This window comes from Astyanax mexicanus, chromosome 22 (genome assembly GCF_023375975.1).
Source record: "Astyanax mexicanus isolate ESR-SI-001 chromosome 22, AstMex3_surface, whole genome shotgun sequence".
NCBI classification, from domain to species: Eukaryota; Metazoa; Chordata; class Actinopteri; order Characiformes; family Acestrorhamphidae; genus Astyanax; species Astyanax mexicanus.
The window spans coordinates 23,674,592-23,698,764 of record NC_064429.1 but is presented as its reverse complement, the minus strand read 5'-3'; the positions used below and the strand labels follow the sequence as shown (position 1 = coordinate 23,698,764).

General features: G+C 37.7%; 1 protein-coding gene across 4 annotated transcripts; it reads left to right on the top strand.

Annotated features, from left to right (window-relative positions):
* Positions 1–284: 284 nt before the first annotated feature.
* LOC103038572 (spermatid perinuclear RNA-binding protein) lies at positions 285–23,532 on the top strand. 4 transcript variants are annotated; one of them, XM_007230009.4, is made up of 17 exons: positions 285–491; positions 3,364–3,490; positions 3,677–3,879; positions 4,671–4,830; positions 5,267–5,411; positions 7,562–7,656; positions 7,970–8,065; positions 10,170–10,281; positions 13,102–13,202; positions 13,316–13,415; positions 13,500–13,565; positions 14,737–14,849; positions 15,175–15,309; positions 16,681–16,821; positions 17,681–17,786; positions 18,349–18,393; positions 20,287–23,532. In XM_007230009.4, exons 2-17 carry the CDS (start codon positions 3,470–3,472, stop codon positions 20,385–20,387), a joined length of 1,740 nt encoding a protein of 579 aa, XP_007230071.3. In that variant the 5' UTR covers positions 285–491; positions 3,364–3,469; the 3' UTR covers positions 20,388–23,532. The 4 variants fall into 4 exon arrangements, with proteins under 4 accessions (XP_007230071.3, XP_015461490.3, XP_022523269.2 ...); XM_015606004.3 differs by having other exon boundaries at positions 286–491; positions 13,105–13,202; XM_022667548.2 differs by lacking the exon at positions 20,287–23,532 and adding an exon at positions 18,720–18,946 and having other exon boundaries at positions 286–491; positions 13,105–13,202.
* Positions 23,533–24,173: the final 641 nt, after the last annotated feature.

Here is a 24,173-nt window from a genome sequence, read left to right as displayed (position 1 = left end):
CGGGCTCGGGCTCATAATGACAGTTTATGGATCGGGTAAGGTTGGCTTGATTTTTTTGCTCTAACGACATAGCAAAATCAATTTTTTATTCATTTGCAGAACATTTGCAGATTTGGACATGATTGCCTCAGAATGTTCCCTGAGTAGGCAATTTTTTTCAGACATTTCAGACACAGCCGATATATCACAGTATCGATATTTTGTCACACCTCTAATTATGACCAGCGGGCACATTAAACAGCATAGGGCTGAGGTGCTGCTGCTGCAAAGATACAGCACTTGCTGCTCCAGTCCGCGCCTGCGCCACAGCGCTGCACCAGCAGCCTGAGAGACACGCAGAGAACACAGCACACCATCAGTACACACGCACGCGTGCGCGCACGCGGTCACGGAGAAGGAGAAACACACCGCACACTCCTCACACACACCTGCGCCGAAAAACACGGACACTGCAGGACATCCCCCCCCGGTCCTCCTCCGAGCTGAAAGCGGTAAGTGCTGAACTGAGTTCAGACCGAGCTGCTCTCTCTCTCTCCGGGTAGTTTATTAGAGCTGTACCGAGGCGGGCTGGTCCTCTCACCAACTCCTGTAATAATAATAAAAACAACACAGTGCACCGTGCTGCAGTGCTTTTTAACCCTGAACCCTCTTTATTTATCATTTCTGTCTTCTTTCTTCTCCTTTAATGTCTTGACTGGAGCTTTTCTAATGTTAGTAAGTACACACAGCAAATTGGCCAGTGGCAGTTTAACATTTAATGTTAAATGTTTTGGTGTTAGCAAAATTAACCCTGCAGTGTTATTGTATCACTAATAGTGTTTATTGAACTCTGGTGAATTAGCTGTGCAGCAGCGTGTCACTGTAGTTAGCGCCCATATTTCTTTTTTTAAAGGACAGGATGTGTATTTTTAATCCTCTTAAAGTCACTGCACAGTGTTAAAATCACTATGTAAGCATGTTTTAACTCTCTGGGAGTTTGTCTAACAACCCTCAGTGATAAACAATCCACAGAGTTGGTGTTATTATTCAAAGTGGTGTTTGGTGTTGGGTTGGATGGTGGATAAGGGTCTCCATTCAAGAGTTAGAGAGTTATGGGAGAACCACTACTTTTTTAGCAGTTTTTAATGCTCTCTCTTATTCTAAATAAAGCTTAGATGTGATAAAAAAAAGTAATTTATTATGTGGTATAGCCTAGCTCACATTTTATAATGGTTTTTAGATACTCTGGTATATAGTTTCGGGTGAAGTCCAAAAAAATATACAAAAATCAATTCAAACAGACTAAAAATATGAATGAACAATTATGAGAGTTGTTTTACCCTGTAGGGGAAAATGTGTTAACACTGATAAGAAGTACATAGAGTTAATATATGACTCCATACGATGTTGAATTAACTCTAAGATTTTAACTTTTATTTGTCTGAGGTCAACTTAGTGTCTACAACATGGCAGTATCAATTGTTTGTATTAATTTGTACAAAAATGTGACATGGTTGTAACAATTAACATGCTCAGGTTTGATGTGTTTTCTGATTCTCAGATTCAGATTGATTCAATTACTTTATTTATTTATTTATTTATTTTTTACAATATGCTTTTATTTTATCTTCCCAGTGTTTTGGCTGTAGCTTGTCTAATGTTAGTAAGTACAGTAGCCAGGCACCAAACCTCTAAATAAAGAAACTTAAGGGGACATTATGTGTACAGTATTCTCAAAGTCACTACAAGCTTCAACATAGACAAATCTGTTATTTATATTAATTTGCAGAAAATGTGACCAAGGTTCAATGATTGACAGTTTTGTGTTTGATGCGATTTTGGATCCTGAGGTTAAGATTCTTAAGATAATTTCAGATCGTGAATTAGTTTAGGTTTTGCAAAGGTTTTTTGGCACTTTGCTTGGTTGCATTCATTTTTCCCATGATAAGTAGGACCTTTAACTCACTCTGCCTCACTTTACCTCATTCTACCACACTCTACCTCAGTCTAACGGTGTACTCACACTAAGCACAGTCTGATTGAACCGTGCTGGAGCTCAATCTACCTCAGTATTTCTCTCTCTGCCTCACTCTGCCTCCAGCCAGGCAGTTCAGTCTGCAACATGAAGAGCTCCCTTCTCCATCCAGTTAAATCAGTTTGAGTTTGCTGTTATGCACAGTGTTATTGCAGCTTTTCTGATGTGTTGAATATCCTCTAATTGTAGTGCATTTTTATCTAAGCCGGTGAGTGTCTGTTTCTCCACAGTGTGAGTGAACTGGGACATAACAGTAATGTCCACAAAGTTTTAATAAGTGCAGATTCAAAATCCTGTCTTTAAACTCTCCAAAATAACAATAGCACATATCATCAAAAAAGTATATTTCCTGCAGTAACAGAACACACATTTTGCTGGAGACCAGGACGCTGCAGATTCTTTGGCAACACGACAGCACACATTGCAGCCAAAAAGGCCTCGACCTTGAGAACCCAAACTGCAACATCCCACCAACAGACTTCGAACCAACCATGCGTCTATATATTAAAAAGTGTTGCAAGATCAAACTGGGATGGGAACAATTTAAAATGTGATGAAAAGAAACACAAGTCTCCTGTGTTCCGGGTCATAGATGATGAAGCACCAAGCTGTTAAACTCGCAAAGCTCCTTTAATTATACAACTAGGGCTTGGCAAGTTTTGGCAAGATGCAGTACGTATCACAATAATTAAAGATTGTTAATTAGTTTAGGATTCTGAAGGTTTTTGACGCTTAGCTTGGCTGCACTGATTTGTCCTAGGATAAGAAGAAGGAGCGTTCACTGTGGACCTTTACCTCACTCTGCCTTATTTTACCACACTCTGCTTCACTTTGCCTCACTCTGCCACACTCTACCTCAATAATATAATTAGGGCTGTTTTGGCACAATTTAATATATTGCAATATATTGGGGTTTAAACACAGTACCTAAATGAACCACTGTCTGACACCAATATTTCCATGTATACTTTACATATGACCAACAATTAAAAGTCAATACTGTACTACAAAACAAAATATCGCAGTGCAGTACAACATTTATATTTTCTCATATTCCAGCATGACACAAGACTCTATCAAACAAAGACATTTAGAAATTCTTAGATGTAACCTAGGAAGTAGAACCACAGGCATAACCTTAAAATGTCCAGACAAATTTAAATTGTCAAATTACCTTCTAAGAAACCAAGTTTAGAGTTCTCCCAGTTGATTACATCTATTAGTGGTTTTGAATGTCTGTTTTGATCATTGTATTGACCAGCCTTGTTACAATAAATCTAGTGTAAGGCATAATGTGTTAAATTTACTAGTGGAACATGTCTTGATACTTCTGATTCTTTATCTTTCAGAATCAAAAGTGCATGAAGGAGATTTGAAGTAGAGACAAACGGTTGATAAATGAAGATTTTGGGTCAGTTCTGCTGTGGCACTGTCTTCATCACCATTCTTTAATACATGATGGAGGAGAACGCTGATGTAAGCAGGGAACACTTATGACCACCAAAGTTTCTTAAAGCATCTTCGTGTAAAGATCATCTTAACTAAAATCTTAAGATTTTAATAATCACTTTTGGGCTAAGACTCATTTCTTGACATTTCCAAACGTGATAGTTTATCATATTATATAACATTGTGATATATGACCTGTGTCTTTCCTTTTAGAATTCTCCAGGATCATTGGCCAGTGATGACTCTTATGTCATGGCCAAACACTCTGCTATTTACCCATCAGCTGAAGAGCTGGATGCTGTCCAGTCTCTGGTGTCATTAGTGGAAGGAGCTCTAAAGCAGGTCTCAGACTGGTTAACTAATTTGACAAATGCTAATGTTGCGTTGTCTATGGCCCCTGCAGATCCCAACTCAAAGTAAGTATTGCTAAAGCTCTTTTAAACATTATGTATGTGTTATTGTACTTCCTTTGGTTTGGATCAAAAGCAGAAAGTTGATCTAAGGTACTTTCACATTTCTCACACCTGACTTTCAGACTTCCTAACCTATATAGCAGGTGTGTAAGTGTTCGGAACCCTGGTTGGGTCTAAAAGACCAAAATTTGGTTCAAACAAAAAAAAGTATTCTCCATCAAGATCTACTGAACTATGGTCTGGTTCGTCTACATTGTGAATACTTTTGTAGATAGTTAGAAGTTTTTGGAACAAGAAAACCAAATAATAAAACAAAAGATAAAAATTGTGTTGTGCTTAACAAAAAATCTGACTCTCTCCACATGGACACGTCTCATGCAGTATAGATACAGATGCTTACATCGAAGACCTCTGTGTCTACTGTAACTGTAGATATTTGACCAATATTTGTAGAGTCAAATAAAAATAATTATAGTTGTTTCTTGTTAAGCTCATTGTGCTGTGAGACGTTTTCGCCCACGAAGATGGGGCATAGTAAATGATGATGACAGGGCATAGTAAAGTTCTTAAGTCTGGTCAGTAAACTGTGTGAAACCAAAACTATCCAGACAAAGTGCATACAATAATAACTAATACACAAACCTTGGTGCAGACACCGGTCCACACTTTCAAGTGTAAAAACACATTAAAACAATAGCACTTCAGTAGCTTTTACTTTATACTGTATCTGGTCTCTACCACTGACTCTCTGATCTCTTCTTCTACTGTTTGTTGATGTGGTTCCTTTTCTTCAGGTGTAATGGGCCATTAGTTGGCGTGGTACGTGTTGGATCGTTGGCCAAGGGTCTCCTGATCAAGGGGGTTATGGACTTAGAAGTGATTCTGCTCTGCCGCGACAAGCCTACCAAAAAGCTCCTGCTCACAATCTGCACCAACCTGCCACTGCAGCTCAAGGTTTGATAGTATTATTCGGAACATTTCCAGATCCGCAAGCTTTTGACTTCCTTTAAACTGGTTTAAAACTGCTGAGTGTGCGGCCATTCTCAAAATAGCCTAAATGTCTAAAGCGCTTCAGTGATCTTGAGTTTCTTACAGTCAGTGTTGCAGAAGCTGCTCCAGAAATGTAATTAACTAAGCTACCAGCTACTCTCCTTTGGAAGTAGTTAAGTTTGAGCAAGATGAGTTTAATTAATCTTTATTGGTGAAGGGCAGGCATTTTAATAAAGATGGACTACTTTTTATTCTTATTTAAAAAAAAAATCTTTACACAGTGCAAGTACAGCTGACACTTGACATTAACAATATGCTGCTGATTGAGGCAACACTGAGAGAGTATTTGTATGCACTATATGCGCTATATATCTGTACATTTCTTTTTTTCCCTTTGCAGAAACTGACAGAGGACAGCTACACAGTGCAACCATGCATTCCGGAGGCAGCTATTCTGGTATTCAAAAGCAGCAAACCTGATCTGCCTCTCAGGGTCACCCTCACCTCAATGGAGATGAAAAGCAGGGAGCCAGAGAAAGGCCAAGGTAACAGCCATGGTGTTCGCGCGTCACTAAACGGCCTCGTTTCCGAGATGCCGAAAAAAGGACTGCATACAGCGCCGCACACAGAAATAATCACTGAGTGATGAATCTCCCTGACCAGAAGAACATCAATTGCATCATTTGGTTAACTTTTTTATTATGAACTTGGGAAGGAAGATGTTGATATAGCTTCTGGTTGTGCCACTCACCAGCATCTGAGCCCCTTGTTGGCACCTCGCCCAGTGCCTCCAGATTTGTCCTTTTTTTGACGCAGCAGCTGGTGTGTGGAGAGGGAGCCCTAAGAGTTGAGGCCCTCTGCTATATTTTTATTTATTTATTTATTTTTTTTTTGCGTTTTTGTCTTGTGCTTTCTTCTCACACTCACTGTGCACTGTGGAGTTTCGATGATATGGAATCTAACAAGGAATGCACACGTAAATCTTTATTTAGTGACTGTGCTCCCTTTATGCCTGCAATGCTTAAATTATATTCAAATTTAATATTGTAACATATGCTTTCATATGCTATCTAAATCCTCTTTACTTACTTCTTGATGTGGTTCCAGAGGGCGTGGGTGTCATAAATGGTGGGTGTGTGATATGACCATGATATTGTACTGCCATGTCATTGGCCATAGTCAGAATGCCTGCAGTAGCATTGTCACTACCTTTCTTTACAATGAGTTTGTTTATATGCACTTCATAATCCGATTATACTAAAACAGAGTACTTTGGTTACGCCCGGAGCCCAGACAGTGGCGTAACTTGCCCGGCGTTGTTCCAAAACACATTAACTTCTGCCTTAGATGAACACTTAAACTTCCTTCTCAAAAAAAATCCTGTCATAATACAATAGTCATAAAAACTGGGTGGAGCTCGCACTGCGTTTTCGTAGCGCAACAGCTAATTTTCCTCATCTTAATGTTGTAAACTACTAAGGATGCCTACATCGAAAGTGAACAAGGGTGTCGTTACGTTTTTCTAATGTAATGAGTGTACAGATGCCCACACAGGGCATCCCATTTTACACCACTGGATCCCGTAGGCACAGTGTAGAAACGCCATGTCTCCAGTAGGTATTACCGTGTACCATAAGGCACACTGGATAATTAAAGCACACTGTCGATTTTTGAGAAAATTAAAGGATTTTAAGTGTGACTTTTAGTTCAAAAATGGTACATTGTTTTTTTTTTTTTTTTTTTAGATCAGGGTAATATCAACAAATCTGACGAACAGAGATGGGTATTAGCTTATTTATCATATTTCTCAGTCCATGGTACTGAAAATAAGTTAATGTTTAACACAGCAACTGCAAAAGCACAGCAGTCTGTTATTATAGAATTGCAAAGTGCTCGTATATACTTTTTCAGTGTGGAGCTGAAAAAATGGATAATGGGTATTAAAATATGACATGAAGTAAGCGTTTACTCTATGGTCATGTAATTTCTTATTCTGTGAGATTATTGGCTGGTTGCAAAGCAAAAATCTGTTTTTTTGACCTACTCTTATAAACTGGGATCTTGGATCTGATTTCCCAATGCTCATGTAAACACAATGATCGGATTACTGTCAAACGTTGGATTAGGACGTGCATGTAACATTAATGAGGATGAGATCTCACAGGCAGGCTGAAAAGAATGTTCGTTTTCTCAGGTTCTCAAGCTCCTGGGATGACCAACATTTGACCAATGTGACAAAAATACCAGCAAGAAGCTTCCTTCAAACAAACAAACAAAAAATACCAATAATATATAAGAAGGTCACATTACTTTGTTTTCACTATTTCTTCCTTTTACGTCTATATTGCAGTGTGCTGCTCCCTGGTGCCTGGACCAGACCTCTTGCTGGTATTTTTAGTCATTCCCCATGTTATCACATTTAGTCTGCTCGCTGCCTAAGCCGCTGATCTGCATCTTGAGTTGGCAAAAGATAACCCCCGTCCTAAAGCTCCTCTAAAGCTTAAAAGAAAAAGAAGTAAAACAAATGAACTGGCTTGCATGAAATAACTTCTGTTGACTTGCTTTTGAACTCAGTCAGATCAGTGGGATCCTAACTTGTAGTATTCCACTTTTCTGCCAGTGTGTCCTGACAGAAAAGCTCATGGTGAATCGATCTATTGTCTGTGTGTCTGTCCTGTTCTGCTCTTCTCACCAGTGGAAAACACAAAAGCTAAAGATCCGTCCGATCTGCTGGACCAGCAGAGATGCCTCCTTGCTCTGGCCTCTCTGCGACATGCCAAATGGTTCCAGGTTGGCCATCAGATTGCACTATGTGGATTTTGTAGCCTTTGGCACGGACACCTAAAACATGTTCAGAACCAAATCACAGTTTGGAACAATTTGAAAATGTGGATTCAGACCCTGTCCGGTTGGGCTACAAAATCAGACACCTTTCATCCCACCTCTGAATGAGTCACACTGACCCATACTCTCTCTACTGTTTCTCTGCCACTCACCTTTCCTCTTTGCCTCACTTTGTAACCTTGGATGTCTAACTTGTAAAGTGTTTTTGCTTCATAACTGCAAAAACCTTTCTGCTAAGGTGTGATTTTAACTTCTTCAGGTCAGAGTAAGCGATAAGAGGTCCTGTCTCGTAGTTCTGCGAATCCTCAGGGACATATGCAACAAAAGGCCAGCCTGGGAACCTCTAAAAGGATGGGTGAGTTGTGTAGGGTTACAATTTGAGCTGCTCAGTCTGGCTGAAATTGTGAAGACACTGTATAATGTAACCTTTAAACAGTATAGAAGAAACTAAAAAGAAATCACAATATTTCATGGAAATTTTGCAATAACAATATTCTTGACAAAATACTCAATAAAAACATTATTTCAAGAATACATTACTGCAACAAAATGAAAATTAATTTTTATTATTGCATACGATATGATTTGGCACACCTCTGAGATATTAAAAAACAAGAATATGATCAGATTTGTAACAGAAGTCACTGATCCAGAATGTCATGATACTAATAATGCACTCCAAATCTCCATACATCCAGTATTGAAGTAAAATAAAATATACTAGACAGAAATAATCTGTCTCTAGTAGATATATAACAGGAAATAAGAACCGTTAGATATTTTCTTTTGCTAAAAACAGCAAAAAAAGTTGTTCCCTGATGTGATAATTAGGTGGGTGATATGGCACGATATTTCAGGGTATAATATCATTCACAATATTGAAAAATATGGCACACCCCTACATACAAGTTCTAAAAGTACATGAAATTATCAAATATTACATATCTGTGAACCTTTGCTTTCAGTATCTGGTGTGACCCCCCTGTGCACCAATAACTTTTTCAGTGAAGTATTTCCAGTACCAGTAACTGTTATTTGGCCCTGCACATCGGCTTGGAGGAATTTTAGCATGTTTCTTAGTGCAAAACAGCTTTAGATTTGTTATATTGGTGGGTTTCTTCCCATGAACTGCTGTTTAGCTTCTTCCACAATATTTCTTAATATATTAAAGTCCCATTTCCACACTCTGGGTTGCCAGGTATGGAACGCAATAGCATGTAATCAGTGTGCAACAGGCATGTTGCAAAGTGTGCAAGAGTGTGTATTTTCAGTGCACAGTGTTTTTTAGGGATAAATGATATAGCTTTAAGTAGGGTAGTCTGGGGTGCATCAAATTCTATTAAAGTTATATAAAATCCACATGAATGTGCCCATAATGTGCAAATAATAGAAACATAGCAAAGGTTCATAGCAAAGGTATATATTCACTGTTCAACTTAGAGTATGACCTGTCCTTGCTTGTCATTTTGTCTGGCAACCGTGTGAGCTTTGCTTCTCATTTAGTTCTGATTGTACCTTTTAACATCACAAATAATCAAACTTGAATATCGTTTAACACTCAATACATTTTGGTTAATCAATTAATATATCATAGAATATATCAAGAAGTCACTGCATTCCTGATATTGATGGGTAGATTGGGCCCATATCAGCAGAAAACACTGTATATTGCCTGCATATTGACAGGAAAAAAGTATACATTTCTCCAAATTTGCAACAAAACTAACCTGAAATAGTGACCATTTGCACTGTGGGATGTTAACTTTGTGTATCACTGCTGCTGTGAAGAGCTTTAAATAAAATCTTAGCAGTTTTTTTGAAGATTACAGGCATATACCTTTTAGGTTGAATGCATGGGGTGTCATTGAAGGATCATCTTCTGTTCTGGTGCCCCCTGCATAGGAAAGCTAGTGCTTTTCCTGCTTCAAACACACCTAATTCCACTAGTCAGCCTTTTCACAGTTGCAGGGGTGTCTTAAAGCAGGAAATCCACCAGTATGTTCAGGGCAGGTGTGTACCAGGACCAGGATTAAAGAGCAGTGTTTTTCAGGCTTTTGAATTATTGTTAGAATGATGATACATATAAAATGTGATAAAAATATGATGGTCCTCTCAGTAAAATTATTTATGATGGGTCAAAGCAATTAAATGTGGAGTACATTAAAATCCTACAGTAGCACCTCTTTGATGGCTGCAAGGCTCCAACATTTGTGAAGAGTGGTGTCAAGCCACAGTGATTTGCTATGAAGTGGAATGTGCAATTAATCAAATGGGGTGTTAATTAAACCTGAGTGTGATAAAAATAGATTCTTATAGCCTTACATGTTGGTCTTAGTTGAATTCAGTTATACATTTCCTTGTGACTTAGCTCATATACTGTATTAGAATCTAAATACAGATACAATATTTGTTTAGGTATGACCAAGGCTTTGCATTGATTTTATATTGTCTTTTCTCAGCCATTAGAGCTTATCTGTGAGAAGGCCGTTGCTACAAGTTACAGACCACTAGGACCTGGTGAGGCTCTCCGGAGGGTCTTGGGTTGCATTGCCACAGGTATTCTGCTGCCAAGTAAGTACAGTCTGATTACCTTTCAGTTTTTATCACAAAATAAGTATTTTGGATGAACCTTCCCTTACAATACGAATGTTGATTCCAGATTTTTTAAAGTGACTTCTGATATTTAGTATTGATACCAATACCGACTCTGACTTAACTAATCGATAGATGTCTTTAAATCCTAATGTTTATAGCATTACGTTTTTTTGGGGAATTTTTTTAAAGCAGTATTCTGTATCCCAAGCTCTGTTAGGGCTGTTAGAGTTAATTCGTTATTGCACACGATTAATCTAAACACCTTAATACAACATTTTTATTTCCAACATTATCTTTTTTGGGTTTCCAAAAAAAAGGGCATATCAGAAAGAAACATCAAGGGCAACTAAATTACTGTCCAGCATTCAGCTTGTCTTTACCTTGCAGATCAGGTATTTATGAGATATCTTAGAGCAGCACTTAATTAAAAATACATGTATGAGGAAAAACAATCAGAACAACAAAGGTTTTTTCTATTTTGTCAAGCGTTAACCAAAATTATTTCACTGTTGTGTATGGTTAAAAAAATACAAACTTAAATGTACAATTCACAGAGAATAGAGAAGTTTAGTATCCAAAGAAAGCAGATTATTTTAGAATAAAATAAAATACTGCAGATGTAATGCACTATTTTTGTTCAAATTATTCATGTGACAAAGTTTGCATAGTCTGTTGATGCCTTACTGATATTGATACTTTTATTTAGCGTAACTTACTGTCAATTTAAGAAGGTAAATTACTTTCAAAGGTGTCAAAAGTATTCATATCCATTACTCAGGTAGGTTTAAAATATTTCTGTAGAAGTTTCAACTATTCAATTGTAAAAAATACTGGATTCAAAACTACTTAAAGTATAAAAGTAAAAGTAGTGTAAGAGGGAAAAAATTCCATTAAGAACAAAAGCTTAGACTGCACCACAGGGTCCTATAGGACACTATCCCCCCCAAACCCCTTTTTTTTATTAAAAGCCATAATGACTTTTATGTTATATTAAAATGTTAATGTTGATAAATTTGGGATGCGCTAGGTTCATAGTTTCCTGTTTTAGCTGCATATATGACCATTAAAAATGAATTGATTTAATACAATGTAAATATACTAAAGTGGCTTAGTTGGATGTTTGGCTTGCGAGTCTCTGCATGGATCATCTTCATACTAGACTACATACGTCTGCTATGTTCTTGCTCGAGTGTGGGGGCGTGATGTGCGCAGGTGTGATGAATAGACGTGTATGAACCAATAGGGTGTCTGAATGGTATATGTTTATGCATCTAAAATAGGAATAATGATGCTATTTTTTAAAGTTAAAGTGTAGAAAGTTCAGATGATTGTGTGAAAATGTAAGGAGTAAAAGTAAAAAGGCGTCTGAAAATAATTACCCCTGTAAAGTATAGATAACCAACATTTATACTTACCGTATTTTTCGGACTATAAGGCGCACTTAAAAACTTTTAATTTTCACAAAAATTGACAGTGCGTCTTATAATACGGTGCGCCTTTTGTATGGATTTTACTCGTCAGGTTGTAAGGAGCAGTAAACACACACTCTGTGCAGCGTTATAGAGAGTTTCAGTGCTATACAGAGTCCAGAGCCGTGCAGCTCCGAGGCTGAGCAGCAATAGCATTAGCTAGATGCTAACCGCTAAGCTAGCTAGCTTATTCACTGAGATCAGTATTATCTAAATTTTACTCGTCAGGTTGTAAGGAGCAGTAAACACACACTCCGTGCAGCGTTATACAGAGTTTCAGTGCTATACAGAGTCCAGAGCCGTGCAGCTCCGAGGCTGGAGCAGCAAATAGCATTAGCTAGCTTATTCACTGTTCAGAGATCAGTATTATCTAAATTTTACCCGTCAGGTGTAAGGAGCAGTAAACACACACTCCGTGCAGAGCCGTGCCGCTCCGAGGCTGGAGCAGCAATACCGCTTAGCTAGCTAGCTTTTTCACTGTTCAGAGATCAGTATTTTCTAAATTTAGCACTTTTAATACTGCTGGAGCAGTATTATTAGAGTTAGATGCTAATCGCTAAGCGTTCACCGTTCAGAGGTGAGTTATCGGCCTGTAAGTCTGTGCTGCTTTGCCTGGCTAGCATTAGCTAGATGCTAAGCGCTAACTCTCTCAGAGGTGAGTTTTATCAGCCTGTAATCTGCTTGTTTACCGTGTTAAAACAAGCTACGGGGGACGAATCGCTAGCTAATATCTCACTGTCTTACCAGAACACGCAGGATTACTCAGTGTAACGCTGTCGTTTAAGTTTGGGTTAACTTTACTAGTTTAGGTGACTAGCTAGCGTGCTAGCGGATAGCTATGCTAACGCTGGTGCAGCAAGCCTTAGTGGACATCTGGAAATCTAAGCTTACTGTAAATAAACTGAAGCACGTTACTCACCCAAATAAACAGTTTTCAGGAGAGGAATCTGTGTAGATTAATATCCAGCACTCGTTTGACTTTGAAATAGCTAGATTTGTATACTGAGACGCTCCACCGGCAAGCGACCACCCCCGGTGGGGGAAGGGAAACATGGCGCCACCCCTGTTCACTTTGATATAGGCACCCTTTCTAGTGTCACTTAACGCGCCTTATAATGCGATGCGCCCTATGTATGGAAAAATAGCAGAAAATAGGCGTTCTTTGATAGTGCGTCTTATAATACGGTGCGCCTTATAGTCCGAAAAATACGGTAAGTAATGTAACAAAGTATTTGTAATTCATCTCTTCACACCTCTTCAAGTGACATGAGTAAGAATTATTCATGAGGAAGAATCATATTTAGTTATTCTGTTTATTGTCTTTGAGCAGATGGGCCCGGTCTGCGTGACCCATGTGAAAAAGAGCAGGTAGACACTCTATCAGCCATGACCGTTGATCAGGCTGAGCTTCTTACCCACACTGCACAGGTTGGAACTATGTTAATCTGAATAAAAAGATAACGAGAGCAATAATATTATAATAATATGTATATAAAGATCAAAGTCAGATATTAACCTCTTCCTCTTCTCTAACTTCTTAGCATGCGCTGCGGCTGCTAGCTTTCGGACTGATCCACAAGTTCCTCCAGATGGATCCTCTCCCTTTAGCTAACGCTGCAGTGGAACCAAAATTAGCAGAAGGTTGGTGCTTTCATGTGTGTTATGCCTCTGATTTATTTAACAAGTCCAGAAGAAGGTTTTGAAACTCTGTTTGGCATTCTGTAGGAGTGGCACAGAAAAGACTCCATGAGGTTGAAATGAAAGAGGATCCAAGAAGCAAGAAGATGAACAGTATGCATGTTAATTTATCATCCATATCTGCTTTTGATGAGCCCTATATACCCTTATATATCATATCCATCCTGGGTGATCTGATCATAAGTGTCCAGGACTAAATACTGGTGGGAAATGAGTGTTCTAATTTGCAATCTGATCACTGAAACAAGAGATACGGCTCTGAAATAATAAGAGACCACTTAAAAATTATGAGTTTCTTTGGTTTTTCAGATTGAAAACTGAACTGCTTGAATTTTTGCACCCCGAAGTTATCCAAAAGCAGTAAGTAAGACTGGTGGGGGAGAATATGCCAAGATGCATAAAAACTGTGGTTAAAAACCAGAGTTATTCCACCAAATATTGATTTTTTTTAACTCTTAAAACTTTATTAATATGAACTTGTTTTCTTTGAATTATCTGAGGTCTGAAAGCTCTGCATGTTTTTTGTTAATTTAGCCATTTCTCATTTTCTGCAAATAAATGCTCTAAATGACAATATTTTTATTTGGAATGTGGTAGAAATGTTGTCCGTAGTTTATAGAATAAAACAACAATGTTCATTTTACTCAAACATATACCTATAAATAGCAAAATCAGAGAAACTGATTCAGAAACTGAAGTGGTCTCTTAATTTCTTCCAGAGCTGTACTGTATACAGTATATTAATGATCAGAATTGCAACCTATTTTAATTAATGACATATAATGTAGAGCGTCACGTGAATTTGTGAAACAATAAGACGGACAGCATACATGTTAATGTTAAAATAAACTAGAGCAGAACATAACTGCAAGATCACACCGTCCACCGTCCGGAGGGGTTAGCTAAGCTATAAGTAATAACCTATAGTCATAAGCTAATTGCTAAAAACAATACTCGTGGTTTTGCTGTGCAAACAAATCCAGCTGCCTTATTTCAATTTGGGCTGAGGATTCTGTGCAAAGAAAACTAAAAGACCATAACTTGCCGTAACCAGCCACTTCTCCAGCAGAATAGTCACAAGAAAATTTAATCACAATTGGTCACAGGATACTTATTAAATAAACCAGGATGAATGACTTTGCTCTTTGGCAATAATTTCTAAACTGATCACCCAGGATGTGTGTTAATGTCAGGTGTCAAATGTGCCTGAAATGAATCAGTTCAGGTGAGCTCCACCTAATAATCCTGTGATGATGCTCTGTAGGTACTAATGTAGGCTGGCTGACTGCCAAAGACAAACCAGCTGCTGAAAAGAAAGCGAAGACTCTGTCCACAAGTTCCAGCACTAAAAGCACAAAGAGCTCTTCCTCAGCCAAGGTAAAGTGTTGGGTTTCGTCCCTTTCTAGCTTCCATTCATTGTAGGCTCATTTAGCTAGCGTCTTTGGCCAACTGCCTGTTTAATTATTGTTCCTGCCTACAGCAATCTGAGGAGAAAATGCAGTATATCTGAATAGCAAATGAACTGAAAGATGAACCAGAATGATTCTGATGCATCAACAGTGTGTGTAATCTTTTAGAAACACAAAACCACAGGATACACTATACTTGTAATTTAGCAGATCTTCCCTGTTAGCAATGTCAACCATATTTTGACAGGGGTATCAGGTATTTTATGAGTACTCTGGTTTGTTCTGGTTCTCAGGGTAAAAGTCAGGGTCCTGTCCTCACAACCAGGGGCAAAAACCCAGTCATGGAGTTGAATGAGAAGAGGAGAGGGCTTTCCTATGATCTGATCACAGAGAATGGAGAAAGCCAACAGCAGCGCTTCATCATTGAGGTGGGAGTACTGTTGAATTGCTTCATTGTTGTTGAGAGTGGCTAAATCCAAAGTATCCTGGTTGTAGTGCTGGCTTTATCTAATTAATTTGGTTAATCAGATTCTATTTTGATCTTGTTTTTCAAAATTAGGAAATTTAGATTGTGCATCTTTACATACAGCTCTGAAAAAAAATATTAAGAGACCACTTCAGTTGCTGAATCAATTTCTCTGATTTTGCTATTTATAGGTATATGTTTGAGTAAAATAAACGTTGTTTTATTCTAAAAAGTACGGACGACATTTCTCCCAAATTTTAAATAATATTGTCATTTAGAGCATTTTTTTGCAAAAAATGAGAAATATCTGAAATAACAAAAAAGATTCAGACCTTTCAGACCTCAAATAATACAAAGAAACAACTTCATATTTATAAAGAAATTAGAAATATTCAGAAATTAATATTTGGTGGAATAACCCTGGTTTTAATCACAGTTTTCATGCATCTTGGAATGTTCTCCACCAGTCTTACACACTGCTTTTGGATAACTTTATGCCACTCCTGGTGCAAAAATTCAAGCAGTTCAGTTTGGTTTGATGGCGTGTGATCATACATCTTCCTCTTGATTATATTCCAGAGGTTTTCAATTTGGTAAAATCAAAGAAACTCATCATTTGTATGTGGTCTCTTACTATTTGAGATAGACTTGTGTTTTTGTCAGAAACCTGCGCTTTACATTAAAATAAATATAAGGGTGATATTTTTGCTTTTTGATGTTTATTTTGTTATTTTACCTTCTTCAGTATAAAAGCTGATTGTAAGGTCTAAGTGAGCTGCTTGGCCTTTATATATGAAAAAAGAAGTATTCATACCACTCAAGCTTAGCCAGGTTGGATGGAGAGTGTCTGTGAACAGCAATTTGCATGTCTTGCCACAGATGGGATGAGATGGGAATGGGATATAGGTCAAGCTATTGACTGGGCCATTCTAACACATGAATAAAGTTTTATCTAAACCATTCCAATGTATCTCTGGCTTTATGTTTAGGATCATTGTCGTGCTGGAATGTGAACCTCCTTCAAAGTCTCAAGTCTTTTGCAGCCTACAGTGGCAGGGGCTTGCTTATGGGTGCTTGTGGTTGTTTATATAAACAGGATTAAATTGTGCCGGTTTTACTGGTGGAATTAGACTGGTGGTTTTAATGTTGTGGCTGATTGATGCATTTGTAATTGGTGGTCTGAAAGGGTTTTCATGTACCCTCATGTACCAAAATGTCTTTAAATGATGTTTCCTAGGTGATTGTGCTTTTCATGTTCAAATGATTTGATTATGCGAAAGCGTGCATTCTCTCAGGTGCTAAACACACTGCTCTTTTATCTGCTGTGAATAAGGTGCAAGTGGATGGACAGAGGTTCAGAGGATGTGGGCCAAATAAAAAGATGGCAAAGGCGAACGCAGCCCTGGCAGCTATAGAGAGACTCTTCTCAGCACACAGTACGAACAGCAACAAGAGGAAGAGGTCCTACACAAAGGTACCTTGGCTTGAGTTCAACCTCTAATGTGCACAACTACGAATTGTACTGTATTTTTAAGCATTTTTAGTTGTGTGTCTTCGGGTTTAAAGGCTGAATTTTGTCCTGTCTAGAAGTCACAAACCAGAAAAGGCAAATCTTAGATTAGAAGTCTAAAGTTTAATGCAATAAATCTGATTAGCAATCTGTCTGAAATCTGAACCAGAATCATGTATGATATTTTGTAGATAGATTTTTAGTAGCTAATCTGTTAACAGTATCCAAACATTTCATTATTAATTACTTTTGCTGCATCTGATCATTTTATGAATTTTTTTATTTGAAAACACTGGATACAGGTTTATGGAGACCATGGCCATATCTTATTTCCCGTTATATCATACGCTGACTGCAAAATGCTAGAAGAGAAAACCTTTATATTTCCTTTTTTTCTACAGCAAATAGGTTGGGAAACAAAGGCGGCACAAACATTACTGCTACTTTGAGCAGACTGGTTTAGCTGGAGACACAGCCAGAGCATGTTCAGAAGGTTCATAACTGGTGTTGAAAAGCTTTAAAAAATATATGTCTATGATTTTGCTAATTTTGGACTCCCTAGATAGCGCCCTCTATTGTCTCTAAACTCTAAACATATTCTCAGGTGGGTATTCTCCTCTCTAGAAGATATCTGGCCCAACCCAGTCTTCCAATTTCTATGCACCTGAGAAAAGAGAAGAGAAAAAAGAGGGGGGGAGAGAGGAGGAAAACGTTTAACTAGTTCAAATCAGATCACTAACCACAAATACAAAAAAATAAGTTAATAATTATATTGGTTATTGCTATTTTTTCTGATTTTTATCTTATCTGTGTATTCTCACAGGCAAATCCAGCCAGTGTAAATGGTTTTCATCGAGAGAAAAGGGGTGTCTCAATGCGCAGACCAGTGCTTCCTGTTTTTCCCCCTGCCCCTGCATATTTCTCCCCAGGTAAACCTTTTCAGTACACGTTGACTTTGGCATTTTTGCTAAGAACGTGAATATGAATAATAGTTGAATAAATTATCAGTGGTCAAATGGACTATAGCGCCGCTACTATGGTGCTGGACCAATTTGCCTTTGCTCTCTCTAAGTGGGTAGATGGTGCACTCTCTCGTCACATTACCAAGTGATGTTGATGAGCACAGACATCTGTTAGCTTAATGTACTGGAGCTGGGTTGCTGTGCTTTCCTCTGAGTATCCAGTGATGCTGCATCGGCAGCAGTTAGAAAAGAGGTGTTTGTTGACTTCACTTCACATGTGTTGGAGGAGGCATGTTCTATTATTCACCCTTGTAGTGTTGGTGACAATGGAATTATAGAAAACCCACCATAACCAAAATGTAGCTAGAAAAAGAGCCCGTACTAAAAAAACGTATTCTGGGAATACGTGTTACAGTGTGTCTGTGTCCGCAGAAGGGGGGCTTAAATTTGATAAATCATACATATTTGTATTTTTAAGTTACATATGTAATATGAAGTATGTACTATTTTTTTGTGTGCTTACTTGTAGGTTACACTCCTTACAGTTATGGCCCAGTTGTGCCCCCACCATACGGTAGGCCTCTTTACTGTCCAAGCATTTGTACATCATTTTTGCTGTAAAAAAAACTCACAAAACACACATTCAACAAACAATCAACAAGTTGATTTAATGTGACTCCTATTGATTTTCAGTCACTATACTCAGCTTAAAAGAAAAAATAATGATATTGTCTGTGTATATTCTGTTAAGCAGGAAAAAAGTTTTTGCTGTCCAAAATGTTGATCGATCCTTTCCCAAGACTAAAACATCTAAAACATTCTCTTTCTCATGATCTTTATCTCATCACCATTACCTGTGCTGTCCACAATCCTTTAATGTTCCTTTCTGTTTTTTTGTAGGGGGCAGATTTCTGCCATGCATGTTTCCTGTTCGCCCGCTGTTCCCTCCACGCCCCCCTCGTTTCATCCCTCCTCGTCCTTTCTTTTATCGCCCCTTCCCTCCCCCCTTTCGATAAAGACAGTGTTGCTGTGGGCATTTCTTTGAAGTGTTTTGTTGTTCGTTCTCCATATTTTTGGTAGCAAGTTGCACTTGGTTCAAAGAAGTGAATAAAATGTTTATATTTGAAGTTTTTCTGTTGGTTCATTTGCACTACACAAGGATGCAGTGCAGAGACACAGAGTTCATGTTTGGGACTAAAGAGAATTTGGAGAATAAAGAGTAGGTGTGCTGCTTCAACCTCTCTCTCTATTGGGTCAATGAAAGGCCATGATCTTTTACACTTGAACTTATCTTTTACTGTCAGAAAAGTTATTGTTTACATCAGACTTATACATAAATACGTGTATCGTCTAGAATCCCCAGTTTACAGTGTTTAAATGGTATTTCATTACAAATTATATTTCTCTGTTTCTGACACCAGACAAATGCAGCAGAATGTTACAGGTCTCTCCAAACCATCACTGATCATCAGTAAATTTTGCATAACATTTGGAAATAGAGGAAGCAGAGTCTGGAGGAAGAGTGGAGAGACACACAGTACAAGCTGCTTGAGGTCTAGTGTGAAGTTTCCACAATCAGTGATGGTTTGGAGAGACATGTCTGCTGGAGTTGATCCACTGTGTTATATCAAGTCTAAAGTCAGTGTAGTGTTTTCCCACAGAATTTTACAGCACTTCATGCTTCCCTCTGCTGACATTTTTTTGGAGATGCAGATTTCATTTTCCAGCAGAACTTGGCACACTGCCAAAATTATTGGTCTTATGTAATATTCAAATTTTCTGAGACACTGATTTTTGGGTTTTTATTGGCTGGGGATGCTAACTAATGCTAGCTAAATTAATAGTTGAAGTTATGTGGATTATGGCTATTTATATACCTTTTTTCTATTGTGATAAATATTGATATTTAATTATTATCCAGTCCTGTTTTGTCCGCAAATAAACCTCTGGTTAAGCACAGTTTTTGCAAGCTTATCTTGCTTGCCTCACCAGAGTTGCACACACAAAGTGCAGTTTGTGGCGCGCTGAACTTGAAGCAGCAATGGTGGCATCACTACTCTTCCTATTACAAGTCATTGGAGCATTGGAGCAAAAATAAATAAATAGTGCTGCTTTAACAATATTTTTAAAAAGATTTTATGGTGGCAACTTTTATATGTAACTTTTGACGTGGTTCATTATAGCAAAACATGCTGTTAAGTATCGTAGTGAATTATCTTGCAATATATCAAGTATCGCAGAATCACAGTATAGTGATGATATCGTTATCGTAGGCAATGTATCGTAATGTTCCCTGTGATCCCCACCCCTAATGTGTATTGTTACTGTTTTTATGTTTGTTTTTTTGGTTTGCTGTATTGCCCAACTTACCTTCATATACAGTGTGCCATTTTCTGCTTTGTCCACACTCCCTGACCACCCCAGTCCCAGTCTGGCATGTTTGTTTTAACTGTGTCTCTTTCTGTAGGTGGTCTGTACTTCGACAGTGCTGTCTGCCCTCCGCAGACCATCGCTCCTGTTTTTATTCACTTGGGTCCGCAAGATTTCTACCCTGATTTTTATGTTTAACGGAGCGTCCACACTGGCCTACGTGGTGTGGCTGAAAAACTTTCCGCAGGGTGGCCCTCTGGTGCTGGGGAAACCTTTTCACTGATTGTTTCGACATGGGCCAATTTGTCGCCAGTTGAACTTGAGTGCACCGGCACCAGCAAGAACAAATGAAGAACATGTAGTGAGTGTTCGAACCATTTTTACATGGTCTTTGCAAACAATGTATTTTCCACTGTAGATGCAGAGTCAGCAATATCTTATCAGGACAACTGTTAGCAATAATGGGGTATGTGCACTGCTTATAGGGTAGACATGACGTTTAACGACACTACTGGTTTGTTAAGTCTGCAAATATCTGAACTGGAATGTATATTTGTATTCGAGATGTTTGTAGATTATTGCGTTTATACTAGGAACAAATACGAGCTAGTAATCTGAGCTAGTGAATACACAAGTGGAGCCATAATGTGTGTTTTTTCTTTCCTAAGAGAATCTATACTCTATACTAGTCCTTATTCAATGGCATACTGCTGCACATACTACTAGAACAAAAAACAATGACTGTATAAAGTATGACAGTAATATATAAAAAAAATAATTCCAACAGTACAGCATTTTATGATGACCATACAGTCTTTTCTATGATCTTATGATGTTTGGTGTAGAGTGTGTGACTATTTATTCTATTTATTGTGTGCATGGAATAACTGTACTCTGTATAATAAATGATGCCGGATTATTCCATGCAATTAAATGTCCGACACGAGTCTCAACATTAGCTTTGGCATTCATCCTGCTGAGTTAATCACTGTGTCTGCTTCCAAAAGCAACCCTGCAACATGGAGATGATCACAGAAACACTGAAACGGAAAGCCAGGCTCTCTCTATCTATCCCTCTGGAGTGATTTATGAGCTTTGCTGGGTGTGTGAGGTCTTCTTTACGCAGCCGGGTGGGAGTGGACAGCAGATGTAGTGTAAGATTACGTAAAGCGGACAGCATAGAAATAAACCTCAGGGCCAGATGAAGCCTTTATCAAATCCCCTCCGGCCTCCTGCTGCGCTGACCTTCAGCCCTGAGCTTAGGTTACGATGGAGGGCTTTGAGTGGCTGAAACAGGGATGTAACATGCAGGTGCTAAACGTCATGACCTGGGGCTCGTGTGTGTGGAGATCTATTGTAGTGTGGTTTTGATTTATAGTACCTGTAGTACTGGCTGATCCTTTTATAGGTGATTTTTTTCGCTACAGGCTGTGGCTCACCTGTTGTTTTGAGAGCTCTCTACTCTGACCATCAGTGGTGGAAGTCTTGTGGTGGGAAGCACCAAAATATTTAAATGGTGATTAATTTGCTGTACACAGGCTAAACACAGGGGGTAGAATACACAAAATGCACTCTAGAATGGTTTTGATCCACTTCCTCCTTCAGTGTTTTTAAACTTGCTCTAAAATGTTTCCTGCTCATACCATTGTAGAATGTTCTGCAGTTCATTTACTCTAGAATGTTTTTTAGTCTTAAACTTGAGACTATACTTCTGTTGGATCTTCAGTTCAGTCTCACTAGTGTTTTCCAATGCATATACCATTTTACAATGTTGTGCAGTTAATTCTAACTAGACTCTTCCTCCATTTGCTCTAGAATGTTTCTATTTTGTAAATTCACTCTAGAATGTTTTGCATTCATATACTTTTAGAATGTTCTTCAGTTCACTCTCAGTTCACTCTTTTGTTAATTTGTTAAATTATGTATTCTCATACCCTTCTACAATATTCTCTCTTTATAATGTTTTCTCTGCATTCACTTGTAGAATATTTTTCAGGTAATTTGGTTTCCCTTTCTAGAATTTTTTGGTCCTTTACTGAGTGTTCCCCTGTATACCCTTCTAGAATGTGCGTATTAATCTGCTCTGAAATGTTTTTTTTTTGTTTATTGCTTTCTAGAATGCCCTTCAGTACATTTAATTTATAATGTTTCTCAATGTTCTTAAGTAAATTCGTTTTGTAAATTCACTCTAGAATGTTTTCATACACTTTTAAGATAAGATAATCCTTTATTAATCCCACAATGGGGAAATTTTATTTTATTTATTTATTTTTAAGATAAGATAAGAGATTTTAAAACGTTTTTCAGATAATTCACTCTGAAATGTTTTAATTTCATACCAGTTCATTTTTTAGTTAATTTGTACCTTTCTAAAGTATTCTCTCCATAATGTTTTCTTTGCATTCACTCTGCAGGTAATTCTGTTTTCCTGTTTTCATACCCTTCTAGAAAGTTCTTCAGTTTCTCAACAATGTGTCTCATTGTTCTTAGGTAAATTAGCTCTAAAATGTTTTACTTTCATACCCTTCTAAAATGTTCTTCAGTTAATTCTCTATTGAATGTTTTCCATTCCATTAATTTAAATATTTACATTTCTTTAGAATGTTTTTTATTTAATTTTCTCTAAAATGTTTTAAAATCATACACTTCTGGAATTTTCTTTGGTTACTTGTCGTGAGAGTGTTTCCATTCATACCCTTCTAGAAACTCCTTCAGTAAATTTATTCTTAAATGTTTTTCATTGTCCTTACGTAAATTTGCTTTAGAATGTTTTCCTTTCTTACTTTTTTTTAGAATGGTCTGCGGTTAACTCTCCAGAAGGTTTTCCATTTGTGCATTTCAAGTATGTTCTGCAGTTCCTTTGCTCTGGATTTTTTTTTTTTTACATTTCTTAACCCTAGAATGCTAATGCCTGGTGATTTTCCCCCACACAAGTTGTCATGTGATTTTCATTGTGTTGCTGCTGTCTGAGTTGCATGGGACTTTGGGTAGTTTCAAGGCGCTCCTTGATGTCATTAATGTTATGGTTGATTTGCTCCTCCTATCATGTTTTTTTCAAGAGGCATGCGTTCGGGAGATTTTCATCCGACATTAGTGATAGAGAGTGAGATATTTTATGGGTGTAATTTACCTGATATTAGTGTTTGTGTGTTTTAAATCAGGTGCTCACATGTCCCAGGAATGGGTGGACCAAAGACCAAGTTCACAGCAGCATTATTTTTTTGTTAGACCTGTTAAGGATAACCTGATTTTCCAATATTTTTTCTGTTTTTTTTATAGGGTCATCCATGGTACCTTTTTATTTTATACATGTTGTAAAATTAAAGACGGGTTCCAAAACTTGTCATGCAGTGTATACCCAACATTACTGATGGTGTTGCTAATTTTAATGTTAGTGTTCTAGGGTTGATCTTGGTTTATTACAAAATGTTCTTTTGTTAATTATTTGTAGACTGTTTTATATTCTGTTAATTATCCTTAATGTTTTCTGTTCATACCCTTCAAGAATGCTCTGCAGTTAATTATTTCTTGGCTGTTTCCCTTTTATATTAATGAAGATGATAAGAGAAACTACAGTCAATATCAGAAAAACCTATCATATTAATGTGCTTCATATGTTTACAGTTAAAGTGAACAATGAGTAATAACTCAATATTCTCACCTTAATTCACAGTTCTTTAACTTCCAGAGTTATATAGTATTTTATGCAGAATATTATCAGCTAAAAGAGTTCTGCTTGTCCAAGGGATAGTTAGCATGGTTGTCCATGGGATACTTAGAGTATGCAGCTATTTGTAGAGTTTCACCTGGATCTAATTCAAATACAGTAAGAGTGTGATCATTAGGATGTTGAATTTGCGGCATTGACTAAAATGCTGTGTCTCACCAGCTGCATCCATGCCTCTGTGAAATAACCACACTTATAGAGTAATTGCTCTGATTAGGCCTAATGCTGGTACAGAAGGAGTAAATGTCGCTCTGAAT

Bases quoted from the DNA above. Each gene is read 5' to 3' on its own strand.
- LOC103038572 (XM_022667547.2), top strand. From the start codon at position 3,470: ATGATGGAGGAGAACGCTGAT. The intron at 4,831-5,266 runs GTTTGATAGTAT...TTCCCTTTGCAG, and splicing joins ACCTGCCACTGCAGCTCAAG to AAACTGACAGAGGACAGCTA. The intron at 8,066-10,169 runs GTGAGTTGTGTA...GTCTTTTCTCAG, and splicing joins GGGAACCTCTAAAAGGATGG to CCATTAGAGCTTATCTGTGA.